Below are 26,793 nucleotides of genomic sequence, written 5' to 3' on the forward strand. Positions count from 1 at the left end.
ATCATTATGCATTTGTTAAAGAAATAAATTACTGCTTTATTGTGTTAAGATGCTAAGTATCTTTCGATAAAGGCAAAAAGCTAACTATTGCCAGAGAAGGTATTTCAGAATTATACCAAGCTTAAACAAACAGAATGCAGTGTTGTTTAACTTTCATGTGTTCATCCTTGACATCAGGTTGTGATGTGCTTGCATACCTCAGGGCTGGTTGTTTTAGGCAATGTTTGGTCAAGCAAAGTACGTTCTTTATCTTTTGTTGCTTCATGAAACCAACATTAACCATTTAAATCCTTTGCTGTACTTAAAAAAATGTTTGGGTACAATGTAATACTCAAATGTCTTACTTTCAACCTTTTCATTTACTGTGGTCTACATACTGTACTGTGGGATGACATTTAGTGTTAATTTAAATTACATAGACACTTCAATTTGCAAGTGATGCATTTCCCCATGGAAATATCTGCCACTTAGACGTTTGATTGAATTCACATTACACATAATGTCTTTCCAGATTTGAAACATTTTTTTAAACAGTTCTGATGCTTCATTATCACATCATTGTTTCAAGGTATTTAAGCATTATATTAAGGTATTATGTTTTTTTACAAGTTATTTCACTAAAAGAATATTTTCTATGACTTCAAACAGGCAGTAATATAGGTTATAGAAAAAGTTACAGAAGCTACATGGTAATGAAAGTTTTCACAATTGTGTTCTTCACTGTTCAAGTGTTTTAATACTGTTGTGATCCATCATAAACTATTTCCCTTTGTTTTCTTGGGTCCAGACTGTCAGTTTATTTAGCTGAGAACACAAATGCTTTTCTTTAATGCTTTTCTTTTTTGATTGAACACTTTTTAGGCTTGGCTTTTCTTTAAAAACATGAGATAACAGTTCTCAAAAGTCTGGCCCTTCTTCTATTACAGTACTGTATATGTTAACAGCATACTGATAAATGAAAGCACTGTGTGGAATTAATTAATTTATTTAAAATATAAATATAGATTGATAAACCTTTCAGGGAAAATTACTATTTAATACACATAACACTTCATGTTTGTCACATTTTACAATAGTATACTTTATAAAATTATATATTTTATTTAAAAAGAAAATATTTAGATTTATTTTAAACAAATATACTATATAGTAAATATAGTAAAAAAGTATCTCATGTGGATTTTAATCATCTGTTTTTAGTTTATTCATGTGCTAACAATCAGTTTTGCACATTGTTTGATAGCACATAAACCTATTAGCAGATTTCCTATTACTCACTGTAAACTGGATATTGAGAAGTAACGATCATTGGTTTAACCATTAACCGTTGTGTCAAAAAGTCAACCTATTGGCACTAAAGCAGAAATCTAGCGTCCATACCCCCATATAAAGATCAGGCTGTCTTTAGAAACCTACATTAGACAGAAGAAAACATCACCCAAAGATGAAGACCTCTATTACCAACATGAAGGTGTTACTCTTGGGACTTCTGTGTGTTTCTGCTATGTGTTCTTCAGATTATGATGAAGATGACCAGGTAAATATGTTTTCATAGATATTTTATTTTTTTTAATTAATTTTATTATGGACATTTAAAAATGTTTGAATAATTGCCTTCCGTTTTCCAATGTTATTTTTCCTTGTAGTTTTCCTTCTATTTGATTGTTGCCACGGTACTGTTAAAATCTTCTGAAATATATTTCCTGTTTGTGATACATTTCATTTTTCTTTTTTATAGGGTCAGGAGGCCACTGGGGTATGAATTCTTTAATTTTACAACTTGTATGTTTTGAATTTGTTTGTAGAACTGGTAAGATTATAAAGCATATTCAAGTCTTTCTTACACTCAGGTTTAAATATGGCTAAGTGCTGATAAATGGAAAGCTATTTCATTTAAATCAAATCGGCCAAAGCCAAGGTGTGGCTAAAAATTGGTAATAATACACTGTCATCAAAATAACCTATTTATTGCCATTGTAAAATCAAACCCAATAGAATATTACTCGAAGCTACAATGTCCATCTCTCACGGTGACGATAAACTTCAAGTCTTCATCACATTACATCCTCTTTTCATACCATAGTTATGGCAATCTCCTGTCAATGCTCAAATTAAAGATGTGTTTAATGTGCTGGAGACAAGTGTTTCTCAGAGAAAATCTCAGATTTGATAGTTAAAATGATAGAAAACCATTCCATTATCAGTTGTTCCTCCAAGTTGAAGGTGTGAATGATATATTGTGAATGGGTGAATCGGGTTTTGTTTCAGAAAGTTGTTGATGCTCGGGGGCACAGACCACTTAATAGAGGGGAGAGGCAACCTGTGATGCAGCCGGCCCCTCCACCTCTCAGCGGAACGTCATACCGGGCCCGGCCCACCGTCCTACCTTCCCGCAGTGGCCAGCAAAAAGAAAAGGAAGTCCAGCCTGATGAGGGGGGCTGCACTCATGCATCTGAGGAAATGGTAAAGCAAAATCGTCTTTTTCTTAGGATTTTGCTTTTTATACCATTCTCAATTGGGTTCACCAGTCGTCAGTCACTTGAGATCACTAGTTATCACTCTCTACCAACTGAGGATGGAGGGAAACCATGAATGTGAATGCATTCCTCTGAAACGGTCACTTTCTTGCCATTTAACTTTATTCCACACAGTGATGCACTCAGAGCCTAAAATGGAGTAAGCACTGAATGGAGGACTGAGGAAGCTCTCACTGATCACAGAGAGTACTACACATATTAATTGTTTTCTGTTGCAAGCCAAGACAATCCTGATTGACTCAAGTTCACCCAAATCTGGCACTATTTTGTCCTGTTGATTACTTTACTAAATCTGGCCCCTTTATTACTGTTATTAAAATTACCCAGACATACTGTAGATCAGCAAAGTGTCCACAGTGGAGATCAATCTTTACTCTGAATGAAAACTTTTAATGTTTGAGCCATTTGGAAGTCCCTAATACAGCACAGCATTACTACCCTGTTGCCTGATCTCATCAGATCTGAGAAGCAAGACTGGTCCTGGTCAGTCCTCCAAGGAAAACCAGATTGAATTTTCAAGTGGTGTTGGCGGACTAATAGGAGACACTCTGAACCAGAATTACCAAATCAATCCTCTAGTATGACAAATAGAAATACTGTAAGAGATACCATCCTTAAGATGAGAAGTTAAACTGAAGTACTGAAAACTTACTGTTAAAGATCCCATGACATTTGTTTTGTTAAATGGCTCTTTGGGTGTGTATTGACCTCAGTAGGCTCCTTAATGTTCCCCAGTATTTCAGTGAGTGACGTAATTTCTCACTACTTCACCTGATCTCTTTAAGAAAGCCCCTGTGTAGTGGTGCTGTTGGCACATAATGGCTGCTGAGCGTTTCAGTGGTGGATAAAGAACACCCCCTCTTGTATGTAAAAAGCTTATTATATAATCCAAATCATGAGTATAGTGTAGTGGATAAATTCTTGCTCAATGAGCTGCCGTGATTAGAATCCAATCTGCCTATCTATTACTATGCTGTGGTTATTAAGATTTTGTAAATATTCCTTCTCAACAATTGTAACAATCTATCTATGCCTACTTTAACTATCATCATTCATCTCATTGTCAAAGGATTTTGTAAAACAATGTTCATTTCTGCACTTTGAAAAGAAATGCACGGAGCTGCATTTTAGAGAATTATCAGCAGCTCTGGAATTACACTTGAATCTATGTCTTGAAGATTCAGTTATATAATGTATACCATATAACAAAGATAATCTAAACTACAAAAAGTAACCATAATGCTCTTTACATAGTTACATAGTACAGTATATCAATAGTCTATTGTCTATTTTAAATCTCCCAGTAAATTAAATTGTTGCCTCTCCGCAATATGTAAGACAGTAAAACTGTATATATACAGTATGTAAGACCCTAGCAGTGATCACTAAGAGTACTTACAAGTATTTTTTTTCCTACCACACGCCTCCCCTCCCCACCAGGGTGTATTGTGTCCCAATGGATGTGAATTAAAAGCCAACCTTTTGAAACAAGAAAGAAATGTGAAAACAACAGTATCACAGTTGAAATCAGATGTGCTGATCCTGTCCCAGTCTTCTAACCAGATTCATACATATGTCCAAGGTCTTTCTAATGCACTGCGAGAGAGACAAAGGGTGGCTGATGGTAAGTACCCTTGCCAACATGCGATTTAGATGCTATAGTATGACAATGTGCTGTACATGCAATAGACCAGCTGCAAGCCAAAGTGATGGTTTCCATGCCATTGAAATACAAAAAGATTAAAGCAGCAATTTATAATAACTACAACATAATTTTGCGAAGCTCATCATAATTTGGAATAAAAAAGGTCTGTAACCTCTTCATTTGATTATTTAAAGACTGTTTAGCAAAAATATGGATCAAGAAATGGATGTTGAAAGTTTATATCGAATGGGTGAGAAATGTAACTTCTCATTTATTAAATTAAATAGGGGGGAGGATACAGAAACACAATGTAACTGACAGTGAAGATGCTGAGCTTTGCTATATTTTACTGATTTTGTCACAGCTAGCTAATTAAAAACCATGAAAATGAGATTTCACTCTCGGATATACAGTACGTAAGTCCATGTTGTATTTTTTATATAATTATTGAAGGTTGATCATACTGTCAATTGCAACATATAATATGGATAACAGTTTTTTGGGTTTCTTGGGGAAGTAAACATTTTTATATGAAAATTTCCAAATTTGGTAAACGTGTTTGATGCCTAGTGAGAGTAACATAAAGAAAAGGATTTAAACTATGATACATAACAATGAAGATGTACATCTGTAACTCCCATCTTATCCTGTCTGAGGTGTCTGGATGTCAAGACCAGACTGGGCGGCATATTTTCTGTACTATCTGTGGCAGTAGAAATAAATGAGTAAGCAAAAAAAAGTGCTACTCTTGATGAAGGTTATTTCTGAAAGTACCCTTTTTGTTTTTTTTGTTTTTATACATTTTTATTTTTGGAGCTTAGCATGGTCAAAATGTGAATGTTTACTAAAATGTAAATATTATACAGTACTGTATGTACATATAACATACAGTATATACTACACACATACTGTATAAGTGAAAAATGTATCTTTTGTGTTTCAGACAACACCAATGTTGTTGGGGAGTACACCTCAGATTTGGAGCAGCAGCATGCCTATATAAAACAAAGCGTTGATACTACAGTTCCATCCAGCGTTCGTATCCTTCGTGGAGTTTTAGATAACCTGAGAAACAAAATCCAGAAGCTAGAGACAGCTATTATTTCCCAGAAGCAGAAATGTGAGAAGCCATGCACTGTATCCTGCAAAATTCCTGTTGTGTCTGGAAAAGGTATTTCATGTTGAATTTTCAGAGAAACAACCTTCTCTTTTCTTTCATAGAATGATGTACTGTATGTTTCATTTGTATTTAAACCATCACTCACAGATGGCCAGCAATGGGTTTTGGTTATCAGTTCTGTCCCTGCCTATCTAATCTTCAATAATTTATGTTGTAGATCTACAGCAGTTTCTTTTGCTATTCTGATTTTGTCAAATTATGCTTGATTTCAGAATGTGAAGACATCTTCCGCAAGGGAGGAGACACCTCTGAGATGTACTTGGTTCAGCCTGATTCCTTCTTCCAGCCTTACAAAGTATACTGTGACATGACAACATTAAATGGAGGTGAGTACCAAAAGGTTATGTAGAGTATGGTGGCTTTGTCCTGCCATGGTATGTGTTTATCAATAACAAAGAGTGTACTTTTACTTTAGAGATCATATAAGTTAGAGGGAATTGTTTTACAGGCTGGACATTAATTCAGAACAGACAAGATGGAAGTGTGGACTTTGGCAGAAGATGGGATGACTATAGGAGTGGATTTGGAAATATTGCACTTGATAATGGTAAAGGTTTCTGCAATTCACCAGGTAAGATAACATCCAAAAAGGCCCAATTTTTTTTTGGAAAGACTGCAGCAAATACTGTGTCAGTGCAAATAAACGACAATGGGAGAAAGGTTTAATACAAATGGGTTCAATCCTAGAAAATGTGAAAAACGTCCATTTTTCTTCACAAATTTCATGAGCATTCATGAGCATTATTATGGGCAAAGACTGTCTAACCTACAATTGATAAATTCTTCTGATTTATACAATAGTCTGTGAAAACAACTCTCTCCCAAGTGCTTCTGAAATACAACAGGCAAAATAAGAATATACAAATTTTATTTGATAAGTCAGATACTGTAGCTATACATGCATTATGAAAGTTATAGATTTTTTTCTTCTTTACACTAACTTCACATTATTATTATATTTTAGGGGAATACTGGCTTGGAAATGAAAGAATTAGCCAACTGACTAAAATTGGACCAACAGAGCTTCTCATTGAGATGAAAGACTGGAGAGGAAACACAGTGTCTGCTCAATATCTCCAGTTCACTGTCCAGAATGAAGCCTCCAATTACATAATGGCTGTAGCCAATTACAAAGGGACAGCAGGCAATTCTCTGTTAGAAGGTGCACCACAGTTATATGGTGAAAACAGGACAATGACAATACATAATGGGATGATGTTCAGCACATATGATCGGGACAATGACAGATGGTAAGTTCATAAATAAAATCTAGTACTGTATATTCATATTGACTTTATGTTTGTGTACCTGCTGTTCAACAGCTTATCAATGTTTCAGCATGGGTGTTTTAATCAGAATTCTTTAAAACAAAGTCACGTGAATGAGTGTACCCTAGACAGCTTTGAAAATCCTTAGTTTGAAAATCCTATTGCTTTTCAAATGGGATCTCCTGCCTTCAAATCTAAGCTTAATTTCTAAATTTGAATGAAGGCACCGTGAAGGCAAATTGAGTTGCAGAATTCCAAAGCCTTATGATCAGTTTTCCACATAGGACTTAGCTACAGCTAATGGCAGGGAATAGCATTGGAAGACCTTCAGATTTAAGCTTGCTTTAAAGTCAAAATAGACAATAAATTCTTTATTTAGCCTCTAATAATTCTCCACTTCTGTGCATCTGTTATTAAAACAAGTACTGTATACAGATTGGTCTTAATTTACCTTCAGACGCTCAATTTACGTAGTGATTTTCCCTTTTTTCTGGATTGTTCTGTGTAATTTCACAGACATTTACTACCATATCATCTAAAATAAAAACATTTTTTTTGTAAAAAACAGAGTCCCATTTTCGATTGAGCTTCACATCATTGGCTGTGCTTTGTCTGGACATTCTAATGCAGGCCTTTTCCATTTCTCCTGTAGGGCACCTGGAGATCAAGGGAAACAGTGCTCCAGAGAAGATGGTGGTGGTTGGTGGTACAACCGCTGTCACTCTTCCAACCCCAACGGCAGGTACTACTGGGGAGGAGAGTACACTAAAACCATGGCCAAACATGGCACAGATGACGGAATTGTATGGATGAACTGGAAGGGATCCTGGTATTCCCTGAAGGAAGTGAGCATGAAGATCAGACCATACTTCAGTGGATAGAAGGCTGACAGCAGATCCAGCTCAAACCAAGTGAAGTGTTCTTACACAGGCCGTCACCCCCTTGGTTTTGTGCAAAACTGACACATTATATTGACAAGTTATTCACAGGAAGAATTAGGAAATTTAATTCCATAGAATATTTCATTGTAAAGCTTAAATGCTGTTCCTGAAAACTGCCAGGAACATTTTAACTTGTGCACATGTTTTTAGAACACCATATAGAGTAAGATGGTATCTTTATTTTTTTCTATGAACTTGGCTGTTGACATTGTCTGCAAAAGGTGGTAACTGTGTATTAATCTCCACTAGGTGATGAGTCAGGGTTAGATCTTTTCTCTCATCATTAAACAAGAATGTTGCAATAGATATCCCTGTGTGGGCCTTTGTGTATAATATGTTAAAGGATAAAGAAAATTCATTCTGCGTGATTATATACCTTGAAGTCTGTTGTAATAGTGCACCACACTGAGTACAATGACTAAATACAAAACTGCTCACAATCCCACTGTACAAGAATACTGTTTCACAAGTTAGCATGTCAGTTACATATACATAACATCTTGTTTTGGAAAATTCTTCATCAGAAGACCAGAAGACAGTTATGTGTGGTTTCAATCCTTATTGAGTTTAAAAAAGTACATAAACACAGGACAGACACACTGCTAGATTCGCTAACTATTATACAGTATACAGTTCAGGCTCAGAAAGAAGTTCATTACACACTGAGTCCTGTGTTCGTCCTGTTCTTCGAGTGCTGGTCCTGCCCTTTGATACGCGATTACTTCTCTCAATAAATTGTGGAAGGAAATTAATTGCTGCAGCTGTTAAAATGAGTCAGCAACTACTCTAATGCATTTGAGAGAGAGTCTTTATTATCCCCGGGGGGGCAAGTTGTTTTAGAGCAGCAGTGTTGGTGTACAAATGGACAGAAGAAAAAAAAACGACAGGAACAACAATATACAGTACAAACAGTACATATTTGCATAGAGTTACTATGCACATTACTGCTTAACTACATATTCCACAATGTAGTAAAGCAGTAATTTTGTAATGCTGGATACAGTATGTGCAACATGCAGTATAAATGCCCTACTTCAATCTTGAATGTCTAATCAAATCATCCATACTAGAAAACACATCCAGGTTTTGTATTAATGAAAGGACAGAACATTGGAGATCTAGTGAGTTCTTATGCCAAACAATACTTTGAAAACAGATACAAAACAGAAGACGAATGAAGAAGACTTTAGGTAGTAGATTTCACATAAAGGAGGGAGCAGATCTGATAAGCTCTGAGTGGAAATGCCCACTCCCCTGGACTGATAAGGAGGTTTAGGGTAACCATAATCCTAACCCAGCCATGAGGAAGCTGTCAAGCTGTGCCTGTGTCTTGGCTCCAACAGGGAAGAAAAAAAAGAGTGAGAACTTTGGAGTGAGGTTTCAGCAGAAATGGGTTGAGTTGGCTTACAGGTCTGTGGGGGCAAGGAAAGGATGCTTTAAGGTCAGGAGGGCTGTGTGGTAGTTCATTCACCCTGCTCAATGGGCTAAAGTGTGCTGCAGAGGAACAGGGAGTTGGCCATCTGAACCATGGCTTATGGGAGGTATTAGTACCTGGAGGAGTAATAATAATAATAATAATAATAATAATAATAATACTAATAATAATAATAATTGCTTACACTTATATAGCGCTTTTCTGGACGCTCCACTCAAAGCACTTTACAAGTAATGGGGACTCCCCTTCACCACCACCAATGTGCAGCCCCACCTGGATGATGCGACGGCAGCCATAGTGCGCCAGAACACTCACCACACATCAGCTATTAGTGGGGAGGAGAGCAGAGTAATGAAGCCAATTCATAGATGGGGATTATTAGGAGGCCATGATTGGTAAGGGCCAATGGGAAATTTGGCCAGGACGTCGGGATTACACCCCTACTCTTTTCGAGAAATGCCCTGGGATTTTTAATGACCACAGAGAGTCAGGACCTCGGTTTTACGTCTCATCCGAAGGACAGCGCCTTTTTACAGTATAGTGTCCCCGTCACTATACTGGGGCATTAGGACCCACATAGACCCCAGGGTAAGCGCCCCCTGCTGGCCCCACTAACACAATAGGGCATCACCTGGCAAGGTAGCGGTGTATCTTCTCCCCATAGCTGAGAAGGAGTCTAGATTACACAGCTGTAGTTCTGAGTACTCAGAGAGAATGTGGTTTTGTGAAGAGCATGAAATGGGGAAGAAGAATAATGAAGAGTTGAGAGAGAGTGCAAAGGATTCGTGAGGATTATGATAGAAGAATTAGTGAAATATTGAGTGATGAGGTGACACTGAGTAGAATACTCCACTTCCTGTTTATAATGGGAAAAGTGATTAAAGAAAATGAGTTAATGAGAGATCTGAATGAGTGAAACCCTGAGAGAAGAACAACAAACGTGTCTTTTATTGTTTCTGACCCATGGGCAGTGGGGCAGTTTTTTCCCTCAGCTCCAGCGTCGCTCGGCGCACCAGCCTCTGTTCTAGCGGCGCCAGACGCACCGAGTCAGCCTTAGCTCTGCGTAACAGTCTCAGTGGCCTCTATTCTGCTCTTCTAAGCTGTCCGGTTACACGTTAGTACACAAAACTCCCCGTTTTACCACTGGCGGATTCTGTTTGGCAGCAACCCCGGCTTCCAGCCTCCGCTCTGCGCAGCAGCCCCAGCTTTCAGCGTCGCCCGGTACAACAGCTTCAGCTCCAAGCCGGCTCTCAGCATCGCCCGACACAGCTGTCTCTGATTCTAGCCAGCAGTTCTTTCCAAACTCATCCTTTTCCCTGCTCACCGCGTCGATCCTCAAGTCTGCCGGGCTGCATCCCTGACATTCCTGAGGGCTGCCCTTCCAAGCCCATTCGATTCCTTTCAGGGGTCTCACTATTCGGGTTCGTACGCTCGACTCCCATTTTCCACCTGACTGTGGTTAGCAGCCTTTCTTTCCGCCAGGGATGCAGTTTGTCCGGCTTCTCCTGGGATGGTCGTTCCTCCCCATTACTCACCAGCCTGGGCTGATTATGCCCTGCTGGCCAGTAATTTATTATCTCACTTTCCCCTTTCACTTTTCACTCTCCAGTCCCTTGCGCTTACTGTAGGTTCTGACAAATCACCACTCACATGGCTGTATCCAGCCGCAACACTAATAATGACTAATAATGACAGAACAGTATTGATTTACTTACAAGACGTAAGTAATGTTTTATTATAAACTGAAATGAAGATCCACAAAATAATGAGTTTTTTTATAATCAACACATACTGTAAAGATTTAAAAAGGACATAAATTGCTTGTTTTCATCTCCATGATTATACAATCACAAATTAGTATTATCCTATTACATATCTGTCTAGTATAAAATCTTACAAACAAAACATCCAACACATTAAATGAATAACACGTAGGTGAGAAAATGTATTTGGAAAAAAGATGGCCAGAGATCTGTATCATTTTAGTCAAATAAAATGGCAAAGAAAGGTGTGTGAAGGAGCCTTGATGGCCAGCCAAAAATACAAAATTCTATACAATTATATTGATTCTGTGCCATAAAATATAAGTTTGTCTTTCAAGCCATCAAGCTTTTAAAAGTATTTTAAAGGTATTTAACAACGTTAAAACTTTTTTTACAATGATAATTTTGTGAAATAATTCAGTGATGACTAAACCTTCTTCTTTGACAACCACTTTAGATGTAAATGTTTCAGATGCAATTCTATGCTACACATGTTTATTGCATGTCAGTAAAGCTGGACATTTCTAATTAGGAGAAGTTGTTTGCACATTCTAGTTTACACAGCTGGGACCTCTGGAAAGTGGTTTTCTAGCACTAGTTGTTGTAGTTCTATGTCTTCAAAAAGTGTCATATGTTCATGTCTTACAATTGGAATGGACTTGTATGACCTGTACTTTGGGGCTTCTTGAGTTATTGTCCTCATTTTGACTGTTTTACCATTGCCAGGTTTTCCTTCCTTCTTGAAGATTTTGTCTAATTCATACAGTTGCTTCTTCACAGTGTCATAGCTCTCTTGGTCAATGCTGTAGATAAAAGCCTTTTCGCATGATCCTTTGCAAGCTCGAATCTTCATGTCAATATCAACCTGAGAAAGATGATTAAGCAACTTAAGAGAGGTTTACATTTTAATTCTAAACATTGAAACTTTGAAATCTGTATCTTGTGGTGAGATTTCGTTTTAGCTGATACTCTAGGTTTCTGGGGTATTATCAGTTTTTCAACAAACATTTAGAGTGCAAAGTATCACTAAAATATACTGCTATCTCAGGGATTTCTTACTGAATTCAATTAAAAAGTTCAATATCTACTGAAAGAAAAAATACTTGAATTCAATTTTTGCATGCCTCAAAAGTGTAGTGTGCAAAAGGGCTTAACTTAAACAAACCACTTAAGTCTGTGGTATCAACTGCAGGAAAAACTAACGGATTTCATTCACTGTAATAGAATTCTATCGTCACTGAAATATAGTCAAAGCTAGCCAATAATGGCCCTACAGAGGGAAAAATAAGAGCCAAGAGATGATGAAATGTTCTTATGAATAAAAACCATTTGAAAGTTTTTTTCATTTTGCACAATCCATTTCAATCTCATGGTCTAGTTTTACATCATAGTTTTGTTGATCTATTGGCTTGTATAATTTCAACCTGAATTAAAACAAAACCTCAGTTTATCAGGGATTGATTGAGTATCCTGGGATTGTTGGGATATGCTGGGATTTAATACTGTTTTAATCTCAATATTACAATTTTACTGTAGTGTATTTTTCCCCTTCTTACTCACACTTACTGCTGTGTCTATTACATTTCTTGTTTCAGGCAGTTTGGGTATAAACAACCAGTGATTCCTTTTTTCTGGAGAGATTTCTGTAAGGATGTATCTTCTTTCCCTTCCCCTCCCTGGCCTGTACATGATTTGTTTTACCTTCAGAAGAAATCTGCACTTGTGATGTAACCTGTTTTTAGGTTCTGTACACAAGACTGACTAACTTGAGAAAGAGTACAAAGTAAAGCGGCCTGAATACCTGGCTGGGGGTATCTGTGTTATTACAAGGACATACCAAGTACTCATACTCAGGAAGTACTGCATGCATTTTAAGTCCTTACGTTTAGGGAAATCCAAGTTAAATAAAATGTATAATTTTTTTAAAGATGTACAAAAATGTTCTGCACTGCCTAGTTCATTAAAGTGATATAAAGCGTATTTCTTTTTCAAAGGCATACAAGAGTTTTTAGCATGCCTGTCTATACTTAATAATGTTTAAATTTTTAGACCAGTACATAATTAATTTTTGAAAATGTGAATATTGTTTTTATTTAATTAATATTGGAGCAATTTTCTAAAAGTAATTCTGAACAATTTGTTTAAAAGATGGTGTTACAAACATAAAAAAACTAAGAACACTCAACCTATTTTTCATTATAAGGCATTACACAACAGAAATTTGAGATTACAAGCTAAAATGTTACTGTTTAGCTTTGTTAAATTATTGTTATGTCATTATTCTTTATATTTCATATTAAGATGGTGTAAGTAACCTTTGTGTCAAGGTTAGGTAAATATTATTTTAATGAACTGTTTATACATAGAGACTGGGTTGTCAGGAAACCCAGGGAAAAATAATTGTAGCATTTTTATTTTATAAATGGTGTAATTGTAATGCACCAATATTAAATAGATTCATCCTCAGATTGCACTGAAACTCCAAACAAAATAAACCAAGCCACCACTGTGAATAAATCTATAAGTACTAGTTGTACAGGGGAGAGTATTAAAAGACTGTTAAGAGTATTAAGCTGAGGGTTAATGAATTCATATCTGTATTTCAGTAATCATTTGCCAAAATATAGCATTTATTGATGTTCTGAATCTTCTAAGTAGAAGAAGATTCTTTCTATTCTGTTCATATACAGATGCAAGTCTTCATGCAAATAAAAACTAAGCCGATTTACTGGAATCAACAGCATGGATTTTAATTATCCATCCAGCCATTTCCTAACCACTTCATTCAATTGCGGGAGAGCCAGAACGTATCCCCGCAAGCAACGGGTGTAAGGTGGGGTACACCCTGGGTGTGGTGGGACACCTGTCCATTGCAGGACAGACAGACACGTACACACTCACACCAGGCACAGATTTCCCAGAATCCAATGCACCCATCAGAATGTCTTTGGATTGTGGTAGGAAACCCACATGAACACGGGGAGAACATACTGTACAAACTCCAACCAGATATAACACTCCAGGAATTGAATCCAAGGCCTCAGTGCTGTGAGGCAGCCATACAAACCACTGTGCCACCATGCCTTACATAGTTATATGCATTTTATATATTTCATGCAGTATTGACAGCATTCAAAATAAGCACACTGGTCCAAAACAATGGTCATTCAACTTGAATATTCAACATTTTCATTCTGCTTACCTCTGTTTGGTACAGTGCTGCCATTTGCTGTTCAATTTTGTCATACTGGGCTTTGATCTTCTTGAAAAGAGCAATAGTGCGCTGCTGCATGGCTGCCAGTTTCCTCTGTAACTCTTCTGTCAGTTCCATATATTTTGTACTCGAAACTATAGGAAATGTGAAATAAAACCAACTGAATTTGAGCCAATATAATACTCTTAATGAAACCATACTGCATGAGGGATTTTAAGCACTATCCAAATACTTCTAGTACTTTTCCACCTATTAAACTGGGTGTTTAATGGATGCTGGAGAAATCTTCTTTCAGTTGGATGACAGCAGAAATGGAGGCGGGGGGGTTAAATGGCTGTGGAACCCATCACAGCAGCTGCCTTGGACTGACCACTAGGAATGGCCTGGGGATGAGCAAAGAAGCCCAAATCTAGTGCAGACTGCAAATGGGGGTTGGGAAAACAGGAGGACTATGCTGACTTTAAGTTTGCATAGAATGGCCAGTATCTCCATAAGTGTGGTACATTCATTTTTCTTAAGCTTCCAATTGACCAAAGGTCCTCCTTGTGCAGACACTCGTGAGATACCACGCAGTTCAGAGGTGATGTGGGATTGTCAGGTCTAATTGACTCTCAGACTGAAAGGGGGGCTCTAGAACAGGGTACAAATACACAGTGCATCATTACACCTGGTCATCTGCATTCCCCCACTTTGTTAATCAGCCCCAGGCTTTGGCCACACCCAAGACATTAAAGGGACAATTTCACACACCGCCCCACCAGGAACAACTCTTGAGCCATGGTTTGGGGGGCTTCAGAAACCCAGGGATCTGGACTCAAAGGGGGGACAGAGACAGAAGAAACTGGAGGAAACACAGCACCCGGGAGAAGACTCGGACACCAGGGACACTACGGAGAGCAGAGGAGGAATCTCTCAACATAGTCTTTCAGCCTATGTTAGGACATTAGCCTGCTACCCGAAGCTGGACTCAGGAAAAACGGGGTGGTGGAGTCATAAGGGACCAAAATAAATGGCCAGGACTGAGGAAGATGCCTGAAGCTACACACTGGTCACAGACTGGAGCTGGGTTTTAGTAACAAAGATGCTGGAGTGGTCCTTTGAGACATTTGGGTTTCAGTAACTGGTATCTGAGGGGTTCTTCTACTGTTGTGTGAGTAAGTGCCTCCTGAGGATAATTTGTGTCATGGGTCCTGTGTGATGGGTAGACTGAAATAAATGTGAAATTACAGTATGTAGGATGACTGCCTTGCCTGGTCTGTGGGTGCACATGTAGTTCTGGAGAAAAGGGTCCTAGTACCCTTAACATTGCTAGGTGGTGCAGTTGGCTCCAAAAGCTAAAATCATCCTGCGTTTAGGGGTCACCACCAATGAAACTCAATTAAACTAAATGGTTTGTCCATCAACTATTTTTCTTTTCTGTAGCACAATTGTTACTTACCATAATTTGTGACAATGCTTTTTCTCAGAGTAGTATAGGTCTGTTTGGTTATAACTTTAGAAGCTTCAGTTTTAATTTCATTCATTTTAAGTTTTTGACATATCTGATTAAACTTGTCAAAAAACTTTGTTTCTGTGGTGTGGATCAATCCTTGTATTCTGCAGCCTGACGGACATTTGGGACCCTGTGAAAAAAAAATATTTAGATAGGAGTAATCAATTACGTCCCCTTTCTACATATTCTAACTTCTAAATATTATTCCCTTGAACATCTTCCATACAATTATCTAGGTAAAATGTAACATAATCATGAAAAACTGATGTTTTTCTATATAAAAACAGTGAAACACTAGTTGTATTAACATAATTTATTGTGTTGGAGGACTGATGTTTCTTAAGTAGGTCTTCTTCAAATCCCCATTTCAAATAGTCATCAAATCTCTTAATATTTTTTGCACAATGATAGTATAGCAGAAAGTGTTTTACTGCTGGCAGTGAGCATATAGCCTGTCCTCTCTGGATCTGTCTGTTGCTCAGTTTCTACAGCCAGGCTGTGGTCGTGGATCTTGAGCTTCATCAGGGTTTTCTTCAACAAGGGTTTCTCCTTGTTTTCCTTCACTCCAGTCAGATAGTCTGCTTGTGTTTGTTGTAATTTCAGAGCCTAGTAGCATTCCAGTTCTTTGTGTGTCCCAATGGGCAAGGTAGTGTTAAAAACATAAGAAAGGTTACAACTGAGAGGACTGCATTCAGCCAACATACAGTAGTCCATTTGGTAGTAACTAGCTAATATATCAGAGAATCTCATCCTGCTTGAAAGAAGCCAGGCTTTCGACTTTAACAACATGACTGGCTAAACTGTTTCTATAGTATAATCCTATGTGCCTCTTATTCTGAAATTCAGATGCAATCCCACATAGTTTAATGTTTTTTGGTTTATGCTGTAATTTGGTTGATGCAGCTTTGTGGTGTTTTAGCTGGTCTGTCATAAAGTAGGTTGGTGTCAATGTGGCTCAGGGCAGTTAACTTCAAGACCAGAGGATAAAAGGGACTTTCTCTGGGATCCAGTGGCCTTTGTGGTGATAAGAGCTCTGGTCACTGTTTTTAAAGTGATTCTTGACAATGTCTGTATTATTGACAATGTACTGTATGAACGGCGATATATCCAGTATTCCCAGAACAATATCATTATCTTCTTGCAGTTGGTTGCATTTCAGAAGAACACACACGACTAAGGAAAGTTCTGAAACTCAGAAACTGGTACAAGTTTGAAATACCTTAACATTTTTTAAGACTTCCAAAACATATTTGTAAATAAGGCTCAAATATTATTGGAATCAATTAGCCTGCAATTAATCAGGTGGAGGAAACCCAGAAGATACAGGAGTACCTCAGAACATGAATTGGGAACCAAGATACTAAAGGATTATGGTTTCCTGTGTTGCAAACCTGTCAATAAGTCAGCTTGTGAAGTATAAGAAGCATTTTTTGTAGGCAAGTTAAGTGTTTGATGAATATCTTAAAATTCCAGGAGTTCCCTTAAGAAGCTGCTTAAATGCTGTGGAGTATAAACAAATGACACTTCTCAAATATTTAATATGCTTAATTACTACTACTAATGCATTGGCTTTAACTAAACTAAACGAAATAACATTAATCACAAACTTATAGTAACCAGTTAAAACAAAGAAGATGAATCCCTCCAACAGCAGATGTCTGCACTTTTTCTCTCTGCCTCAGTGATTAGCACACCCCACTGTGATGAAACAGCCAGTAAAGCTGTCAGTGAGCCTGAAAACTCATCACCAAGCTGTAATTTCCCACACCGCCGATGCAGAGCTGGAAGTTTTCTTTACAGTAAAAATGACCACACTGAGATGCAGATGCTGGGTAGTGGGTACTTGGGCAGACAGCAGGGAGAGTCTCACTCACTAGCTAGAGTCGTCTCACGATCCTAGTCTGTTGCGCCTCTAATTTGAAAGTTGCCATTAACAACCTTTGGCTCTGTTTAATCCCCCTCTGCTCTTCCTTGGTCCAAGACCCTGTTGGCCAGACAGGATCACTTATAATTTGCCAATGTAAAATTTGCAGATGTCAAGACCCTACAGTATTATCTGCAGCAATGATTGAATGGTAGAATGAGGAAGATGGTACTGTAGTTTTGTTTTGATTTTATTAACAAAGTCTGCAACATTCTAATAAACTGCCATCGATAAAATGCTAGTAAGGTAGTTTTATTATATTCAGACTTCTTTATTTAGATATTTTACTTACCCAGTCATCGTCTACACACAGGGGATAGTCTTTGTGAGGAAAGCACCGCCCAGCTTTTCTCTTATATTGTGTTTCTTCAGCTGATTGTGTCCACATTGTTTTACACACTGTAAGATAAAATACATTTTTTCTTCAGAACTCAGTAATTATTCAGTTTTGTATTCATTTTACCTTTGAAATGTCCTTAGTTGTAAACCAAAGTATTATAAAATCTAATATAACAAAAAGCAAAGTTAATATACATTTACAATATAATAGGTTACAGAGACAGACCAGTCTCTAACAATCTAAAATTATAGTGTTGATGATAGGGTTTTCTCTGCTTAGGTCTGCACTTTCACGATCTCTATGAAACATTAGTTGTTCATATAATGCATATTAGCTCAGCAATATAATGCATTCATTATATTTAGTTATGTATAACTAATAACAGTTTGTGAAAGTTTACTAGATGTAATTTCAATCGATTAAGACAAAATCAATATAATTTTATTAAATTGAAAATGTGGATCTTTCTAACCAGTAGCTTTTTGACTGAAAAAACCTACACTAAAGATTTTTACCAATAAATACAAAAACATTTGCCTTTTCTTGATTACTTATATATGTACACTACAATTCAAACTAGTGGAATTGGCCATTTAGATGGTTCTGCTTTTCAATGTTGAAAATGATACAGTGAGCTTTAAATAATATTACTTCCCATAATTCATGATCTCTTCAAAACTCACCACAATCCTATGTTATGTATTGTATCATATCCAATTTTCACTGATTTTAGTTGTGTAAAATTGATATATCAGTAAGAACTCTTTAATAGTTTTTTTAAGAACCATTTAGTCTGAGAATAAAAAATCAGTTTTAAAGGGAAAAATATCTAGTGCTACACACTCACAACAAAAGTGACACATTTTATATCAGCCCAAATGTGTAACAGTTATATAGATGGTAGTATTTTTTGTTTTTATTTGTTGATGTGCACCCACCATTTCATAACAATCCTGACATCCATACTGTAAGTAATTTGATTAATTAATCTCTTTTTGAGGTGTAAAACAAGATCTGGTCTACAAGAAAGGTAGCCAACCCCCGTGAACAAACCTCTGAGTTGCAGTCTCACAAGCTGTAGTCTGTCTTGAAGTGGGAAAAGCTGCATCAAGTCATTTCACTGTGCATAAAGATGTGGCTGTGGCTAGTGAGAAAAGCGGTTAGCTTTCTGAATTTGTAACTGGATGGTTGTGGTTTTCAAATCCCTTGAGCAAGATGGTTCACTCGAATTACTTCAGTTCAATGCAGTAAAATAAAATCAGATATACAGTAAGTAATAATAATGCTGTTTGTACAGAAGTAGATAATCAGTTGTATTTCTTTGAGTTCAAATCTATGACTTAATGTTAGTTTCATTGCCACCATCATTTTCCTGTGGGGGGAGGCACAGAAAGTTCAGGAAACCACAGTAGACTGTCAAAATCATAGAAATCATAGCAGGTCAATTCCTGCTAGAATATCCATTATTTTCTGGATCAGTTTATCAATCTTACATTCATTGAAATTATTACCGTATAATATAGATACATTATAGGTATAATATGACCGCAAGCTAGAGGAATTGAAGATGAAATATTATTATAGTTAAGACTCACTGTGCCTCTCTTAGTCACCCTGGTGAGTCTGTATTTTGTTCCATTGTTAATGTGATGTTGCCTGTCACTGAGGGTACCCTGGTCTTGTAATTTCTAAAAACATGAAAAAATGCTTTTAATGTAGGTATATATTGATATTGCTAAAATGATACTGAAGAAAATGAAATACAAGAGATGACATACTGTACACAGATGTTTATTAAAATGCTGCTCGCATAAACAAAAAGGAAGTACAGTGTCTGGCCTTCATTTGAAATCCATTCAATATTTGGTTACTGGGTTTCTGCAGGTCTTATTTTAATTCGGACAACTTTAAGTGAGTAATTTGCTGGCTTGAATGGTAGCCAGACTACACCATTTTCAATCTCATATGGAATTTTGCTACCTGGATCGTACAGTCCCCCACTGTAATACATGCCATTTAGGTTGGCTGACTGACAGTTGTTGTACCACCAGCCTCCACCATACATCTCTGCACAGTTCTCTTCCCACTTGTCACTATCTTTGTCATATGTGCTAAACTTCATGTTGTTATGGGATAAAAATGTACTCAGCTTAGTCTCTCCCTTTATAAGAGCATCTCCAGCATCACCATCATAATGGGAGACTTTCAGAATGTAACCTTCAGACTCAGAACCAATGCTAACAGAATACTCAGCATAGACTTCATTGCCCTCCCAGTCCTCCAGCTCGACCCTGAGAATACTCTCTTTCTGGGTAAGAAGGTTCAGGTATTTATTTCCCAGCCAAAGCTCTCCTTGGCCTTGCTTGTTCACGCTGCCAAATCCATGCTTGTACTCCTCCCAGGTTCTGTTGAAGTCGACAGATCCATCCATCCTCTGTTGAACTAGGACCCAACCGCCCAATAGTGTTTCCTGGTCACAGTAGACCTCCACTACATCCTCTGTGCCTTCCGGTTTAATTTTGAACAGGCCGCTTTTTGTGCCAGACCCATGGTTCTGGCTGATGTCTGCACAATCTGAAAAGTGATAAGAGATGTGAATTAAATTTGTTCTAACTGTGTTAGTAGTTCCAGAATTAATCAGAAACACATTTTGTTGACAGGATTTGGACCTAAGACCTTACAAAACATACAGTATGTCCCACAAAATGAGATCAATCTTTAGTGATATCACAAAAGTATAAAGGCTGCCACACTTACAAGAACTCTCCATTAATCTAATGTGACATATTAAAGGAGTAGCATTTTATTATTTATGTAGGATTCCTTTAACACCAATCACTCCAACTGACAGATGTGAGTAGTAATACTTTTATCAAAACCTATTAAATAAATATTTCAGTTAGTATTAGGTCATATTAAAATAACTGACTTAAGATATATCTCAAGTGCTATGATTCCTGTATCAATATTATATAATACATTTAAATAGTTGTGAATAAGTACTTTCTATGAGATTCAGTTTAAGTCTGAATTGGGCATTGTTGTTTGTTTTTTTTAAAAAGGTAAAAAATCATGAATAAATTCAGTTCCTAAAGTTATTTTTTGCCAGGAAACTGGAAATTAGCTTTGGTTTCTAAGTAATTACAATCTAATTAAAACAAGTTATGTTTTGCCAGATAAAGATAACATCTTCATTACTGATTTGTGTTTACCTCTTCCAATGTAGTCTTTCTGGCGTTTCACGGGTTCTTTCTTCAAGCTGCGAGCTCGGAAATCAGGCAAGTCTTCTTCTTCATCATCAAACTGAAAGGCACCCAAGTCATCCCCCATATACATTGAAGTTTTAACAGTCTTGGTGCCAGTCTTGGTGCCAGTCACAGAGCTCGATGAATGATCTCCATCACAACAGTTTGATCCTCCACTTACCACAGAAGTCTTGGAGTATGAAGAGGAGCCACCCCCTTCGAAACCTCCAAACCCATCATGTATACTTCCACCAGGCAAAATAACCTCCTTTTCAAATGTATGAAAGTCATCTGTGTCCCCCAGGTTTACAAAATCACCATCACCTCGTTCAGTATGTACAACTGTTTTGATAACTTTGGGCTGATCAGTGTGTCTTGTTGTGGTGGTAGTTATGGAAGAACCACTTCCCCCAAACTCTTTAGTGGTGGTGGTTGTGCTATGCTCTCTACGAAACAATGAGTCAATGTCAGGGAAAAATTCAGACAATCTATCTACTCCTCCAGAGTTACCAGTGACTTTTACTGTGTAACCACCGCCAATATCTTTTGTTTCTCTGGCAGCACTGAGCAGAGCAGCATCATCAACTCCCAAACCTAAATTTTCACATTCTGGACTGCCTCCTACTACTTCAACAGTTTCTACGGGGCCGTCCTTTGTAATCACTGTTTTCTTTCTAATGGTTTTGGTACATTGCAGAACCTTAGTGTGTGTTGTAACAACTGAGTCTGTTTTTGGATCCTTGAATTCAACTTTACTGCCAGAAACTTGCTTATCTCTACCTGAAGTCACAGTAACAGCTGGGGACCCTTTGGACCTGGTGTCGTCAACTTCTAAGGATAGTCGCACTTGCTCTATATCTTTGAAGTGGGTTAACTCCTGTTCACTTCCATTTGCAACACGAGATTTATAGATACTGGAGACAGTTGAGGCCTCCTTTAAGGGTCTGCTCTTCATTACTCTCAAAGAGCTCACAGTTTCAACGCTTTGCATGGTAACGCTGTCTAATTGAGATAGTTGCTTGTCCAGGGTAACGTAGCTGTCTCTGTCAACTGTGTACTCATGGGCACTTGCACAAGATCCTTTACAGGACCGGATTTTGATGTCAATGTCGACCTGGTAAAAAAGAGACAGTAGATAAAAATAAGAACAAAAAATGCCTAACAAAAACAACAAAACATATTTTGAATGCCTTAAACCTTGTAATTCAGTAAAGGCAAATCATAGTTTAAGTTTGTTTAATAACAGCAGCAAAATCTGGAAATACCCCTTCAAATGACTGATTTTGACTATTATATTATACTGATGGGCTCAACATTGAATATTTAATGATGTCATATTGTATCTCCTTATTTCAGATATGGGAATCATTAGAGTAATGCTTATTTCAGGTTTAATGAAATTAAAACGTTAATGCTTTATACATTTTAAATTGTCCTTGACAAAGACAGGTGGGACTTGCAATAAGTGCAATAATCACCAATTAATTCATATAGTAAATTTTCCTGATATGATATTAATACTTTGGATACTGGATATGATTTAAAGAATCTGGGGGAAAGATAGCATATACCTCAGAGTACAGTTACCAAGATTACCTCAGAACGAATTCTATACATTTTAGAAATTAAGAAATGGAAACTAATCCCAATATTTTGTTTAGCTAAGGATCTAACTTATAAAACAAGATACTTTAATAATAACACAATTTGTATTTACCTCAATTCGCTGCATTTCATTAACTTGATCTCTGACCCTACTTTTAAGTGCAATGAGCAGCCTGTTTTGCTGGTCAATTTTCAACTTCATGTCAATAATCCTTTGACGAAGCTGGTCTGCTAAGTTCTGGAACCTGTTATCAGCTCCTGCAAAGATAATGATAAATTACTTTTTTAATGATGGTGAACTAATATTCTGAAGAGTACTGATATGAAACATGTCTTTCAGACATCAGAGTAGATTGTACAGTAGATGAGACCAATTTATGCCATCTGGGGAAAGGTACATTCAGAGAGATCATATTTTTTTCCTAGATTAAAATGCATTTAAGAACACATTTAAAAATTAAAAAAATTAGAAAATGGAAATTAATGTGGTCTTCTCTTAAAGATTTGAAAAAGAGAAGCATATGATTGTACATGCAGTAAATTAAGTAAAGAGCTAAAATATGTTTGAAGGTAACTTCCAAATCATTAAAAGAGAGCATTAGTAATTTCTGTTCTGTTTTTTTTTCCTAAAGAAAAATTTTGTAATCTCGTTTACCTGTGTCGAGCACCAGTTTCTCCCTCAAAACGTCATAGGTGGTCTTGGTGATCTGGTCAGCAGATCGGTATTTGTTTCGGTTTTCATCTAAAAACTTGCGGATTTTGTCGATTTTATCAGCAAGGTCCTTATCAGCCTTGGTTAGAAGCCCTTGTATTCTGCAGCCAGAAGGGCATTTGGGACCCTACCAATTTGAATAAAAAATATTGTTTCATTATTTGACATATGCTACCATGATGTACAGCCATGTATTGACTATAACCAGGCACAACAGGCAAAATAGGTACAGAACCTATCTGAGATTATTTCTATTGTATCACTCAGATACAACCAATAAAACAAAATAAAAGACCTGATGTGACTATTACATTGATTTGATATGGATTTGTTCAGAATAATGAGGAATCCTTGATGAGAGTTCTCACCCTCATCTTCTCGTGCTTTTTACACCAAGAGCTCATGTCTGAGGATGAAGAATGTTAACAGAAAGACCTCAGCTGTCTTACTTTGGAAGTTCAAGACTTGTGTATTCTGTTGAAAATCTTTCATAATATACCTGTTTGACAAAATTTCATATACAAAATTGGCATTGTCTCACAGCTCTTGCATCCTGTCTTCATAATCAGGCCTGGAGTACACTGTGTTTCAAAATTACATGTTCTGCTCAATTCCCACATAGGTATTCAATGGGTGATTGAAATGGGTAATCAGTGGACTCCATTCATTGCCCTGTGATCCCTGTGATGGACTGGCATTGCTTCCAGGTTGTTTTCTGTTTTTTTTTTTCCATTGCCTGCTGGATTAGGTTATTTTTCATTGCAGACCTGTATTATACTAAACTGCTATTGAAAATAGGTAGATTATTATATCGCAAAACACCAATTCAAAGACATTTAAATCATTGAGTAGCATATGCCATTTGGACCTTCTCTGATAGTATCATTTAAAGGTTGTTTGATGAACCAGCATTTTCTTGGCAAGGTAAAGCAGGAACTTAAGACTTTGTACAAAAAACCTTACCCAGTCTTCATCCAAGCAGATTGGCCACTCTTTTTGAGAAGCACATGCAGCTTTGCTGCCATGTTCTACTGGTCTGGGTCCTCTTCCACTGGCGCCAGTTTCATGAAACGTGGATTCTGGCTGAAAATCATTAAAGAATTAAACCTTATGACTCATATATTATGGCATTTTCCAAAATGCACCTGTTAGCATGGATTGCTAGTATTGTGTGAAAGGGTGTGTCTCTATAAATTTAAAATGTTATTTAACAATATAATGGTAATACTTCCATGGCACATCATATTTGTGTGTGGTGCATCTGTGCATTGCGCAAAACATCTGGCAAAAGAGTTCTGTGCCTGGTGCATAACACGAGTTCACATGCAAAACAATTATTTGTCACTTTTTACCAGTCTGTGTGTCAAGTAACTTACAGTACTGGATGTTTCCTATGTTTAATGCACAAAATGTACATAAATCTGGAAAACAATATCATCATACCTTTTCAGTACATGTTCCCATATTTTAAGTACATTACAAGAGCTTTACATTTTTTTCAGTACTAAGTAATTCAATGTGAATGAAAACATTCTTATGATCCTGATATACCGTATATGGTAGATCCTGAGTGAAAACGAAAAAATCCTCTTGATTGAACAACTGAACAATCCACATGGAACACAATGATCCAACTGAATAGTGAATAGCACAAACTGTTAATACAAGTAAACTATCCAGGAACTGCGGAAACTAGTCAAAATGAATTTACCGTTTTCTAATTTGCGTTTTCTAATACAGTGTGTAATTTAGAATCACAATTCTTGTTATATCTACCCAACTTGGAATAATTGTGCACCTATACACCTCGCCATTGCATACAGGAGAGAATGAGGACTGATTCTTCTGACCCGCCCCCTATCAAGCCACACATATTTTTACTGGCACCACAGTCCCCTGTCAGAGATTCGTCCCCAGTTGGAGGAGAGGCATGTCTCTTATTAATTCTGATTGTACGCATTATTTCAATAAATGTGTTTGAGCAACAAATCAGCATAAGATACACGTAAATGAATAAATTCAAAAGTACTTGGAACAAATTTGGCATCCATATGTACCAGAAACATGGAAAGGTAACTCATATATTTAAGAAATCAAGAATTCTACCAAGACTTCTCCTAAATCCTTCAAATCCAATGTGAATAAAAAACAAAGGGAAGAAAATACTCTGAAACACGTTATGAAAAGCAAGCAGTAAATGCTTTAACATACTCAAAAAAGAAAACGGAAAAGTTGGTTTATAGTTCTTAATTAAATACACAGTTTGTGAGAACAGATTACTAAAGGTTTCATACACACAAGAGCTCACTTTTCATAATATCCACCAATCTCCAGAGGGTAGATTAGGGCAGAACAGGTGATGAAAGTATATTGAAATAAGTTCAAAGTATAAGCTAAAGTATAAAAGCTCTACTTTTTAAATTAACTCACTTGTTAAGCTTTTCGTTATAATTTCTTACACAGAAATATTAGCACTTTAAAAAAGTATTTACTATTTGCTTTCTAAATCTGTGTTATAAAGTGTGACCTAACAATGTCTTAAATGCATAGGAAAATACCTTTATATCACTTAATAATAAAGTTACCTGTGATCGTTGAATAAAACCAACAATATCAAGTCAGAGCATACAGTACATTTTTAAAAAGCACTCACCTTTGCTGTAGAGAAGACTATAAGTAACCAGCATAAGTGGTATAACTGCCCCATTGTTGTTGGTGGTGTCGAAAAGCGAGCTGAAATGTCAGATCTGCTTGAATATGTATCCAATTTGAACCCTTGATGACAAATCAAAGTTTGCTGACAATTTACCACTGTTTACCAAGCTAACAAGTAAATGATTAAAGAAAAATTTCTTGCACAATTTGAGGTGATTTGTTTTGGCTGCCCTGATGTTCTTTCTGACACAGGACTCAGCTATTGATTTTAAGATTTTTTAAAAAGTTGGATAGTGGGCTGCTGCAATGTTTGAGACCTTTGTACTTGGATGCGCATGTACGTTCAATGCCTCCAAAAGCACACAGAGAGATACCTGAACACCCACACAGGACATCACCCTTTCATTTCAGATACTAATGAGTTCTAATGTCTGGAAACATTATGTCTCATATCTGAATACTGAACAACTCCTTGGTCAATGGGACATGACAAATGTCTGTCAACAGTTTACAAATACTGCTGTACCGTACTTAAGGTTGTTTGCTGTGTGTTAAATAAGAATGAATCATTGGTTATTGATCACTTACGAGAAGTTAAATAATGTATTTGCTGACAATCAAGTTTTTTGTTAAATATTTTGAACTTCGGCTTTATACATAAGAATGTCTGCTCTTTTTTCAGTTCTGTTAGTTAAAGCCAAATCTGATGATAAGAAAGTGAAAGACACTACAGTATATCCTAAATCATAATGTATTAGTTTTTACACATTAATCTAGACATTTTCTTGGAGATTTTCTTTGACAATTGATTGTAGTGGGCACTCATCTAGGATCCAC

The 26,793-nt window shown here is 36.9% G+C and overlaps 3 protein-coding genes across 4 annotated transcripts; 1 reads left to right on the forward strand and 2 right to left on the reverse strand.

Moving 5' to 3' along the window:
• Window positions 1-1,387: 1,387 nt before the first annotated feature.
• On the forward strand, window positions 1,388-7,877 carry fgb (fibrinogen beta chain). Its single transcript, XM_088633226.1, has 9 exons — window positions 1,388-1,537; window positions 1,739-1,756; window positions 2,269-2,463; window positions 3,978-4,161; window positions 5,126-5,353; window positions 5,575-5,688; window positions 5,811-5,933; window positions 6,327-6,612; window positions 7,283-7,877. The coding sequence occupies exons 1-9, from the start codon at window positions 1,445-1,447 to the stop codon at window positions 7,509-7,511; spliced, it is 1,470 nt and encodes a 489-aa protein (XP_088489352.1). The 5' UTR covers window positions 1,388-1,444; the 3' UTR covers window positions 7,512-7,877.
• A 2,877-nt stretch (window positions 7,878-10,754) lies between these two features.
• Window positions 10,755-19,469, reverse strand: LOC148678310 (fibrinogen alpha chain). 2 transcript variants are annotated; one of them, XM_088633229.1, is made up of 6 exons: window positions 19,335-19,469; window positions 18,793-18,883; window positions 17,692-17,798; window positions 15,422-15,605; window positions 13,972-14,117; window positions 10,755-11,634 (listed from the first exon to the last, which is right to left on the reverse strand). In XM_088633229.1, the coding sequence occupies exons 2-6, from the start codon at window positions 18,845-18,847 to the stop codon at window positions 11,326-11,328; spliced, it is 801 nt and encodes a 266-aa protein (XP_088489355.1). In that variant the 5' UTR covers window positions 18,848-18,883; window positions 19,335-19,469; the 3' UTR covers window positions 10,755-11,325. The 2 variants fall into 2 exon arrangements, with proteins under 2 accessions (XP_088489355.1, XP_088489356.1); XM_088633230.1 differs by lacking the exon at window positions 18,793-18,883 and having other exon boundaries at window positions 19,335-19,465.
• A 50-nt stretch (window positions 19,470-19,519) lies between these two features.
• On the reverse strand, window positions 19,520-26,112 carry fga (fibrinogen alpha chain). Its single transcript, XM_088633227.1, has 6 exons — window positions 25,955-26,112; window positions 24,265-24,384; window positions 23,245-23,428; window positions 22,702-22,847; window positions 20,952-22,098; window positions 19,520-20,313 (listed from the first exon to the last, which is right to left on the reverse strand). Exons 1-6 carry the CDS (start codon window positions 26,006-26,008, stop codon window positions 19,607-19,609), a joined length of 2,358 nt encoding a protein of 785 aa, XP_088489353.1. The 5' UTR covers window positions 26,009-26,112; the 3' UTR covers window positions 19,520-19,606.
• Window positions 26,113-26,793: the final 681 nt, after the last annotated feature.

This window comes from Lepisosteus platostomus, chromosome 1 (genome assembly GCF_059453375.1).
Source record: "Lepisosteus platostomus isolate fLepPlt1 chromosome 1, fLepPlt1.hap1, whole genome shotgun sequence".
NCBI lineage: Eukaryota > Metazoa > Chordata > Actinopteri > Semionotiformes > Lepisosteidae > Lepisosteus > Lepisosteus platostomus.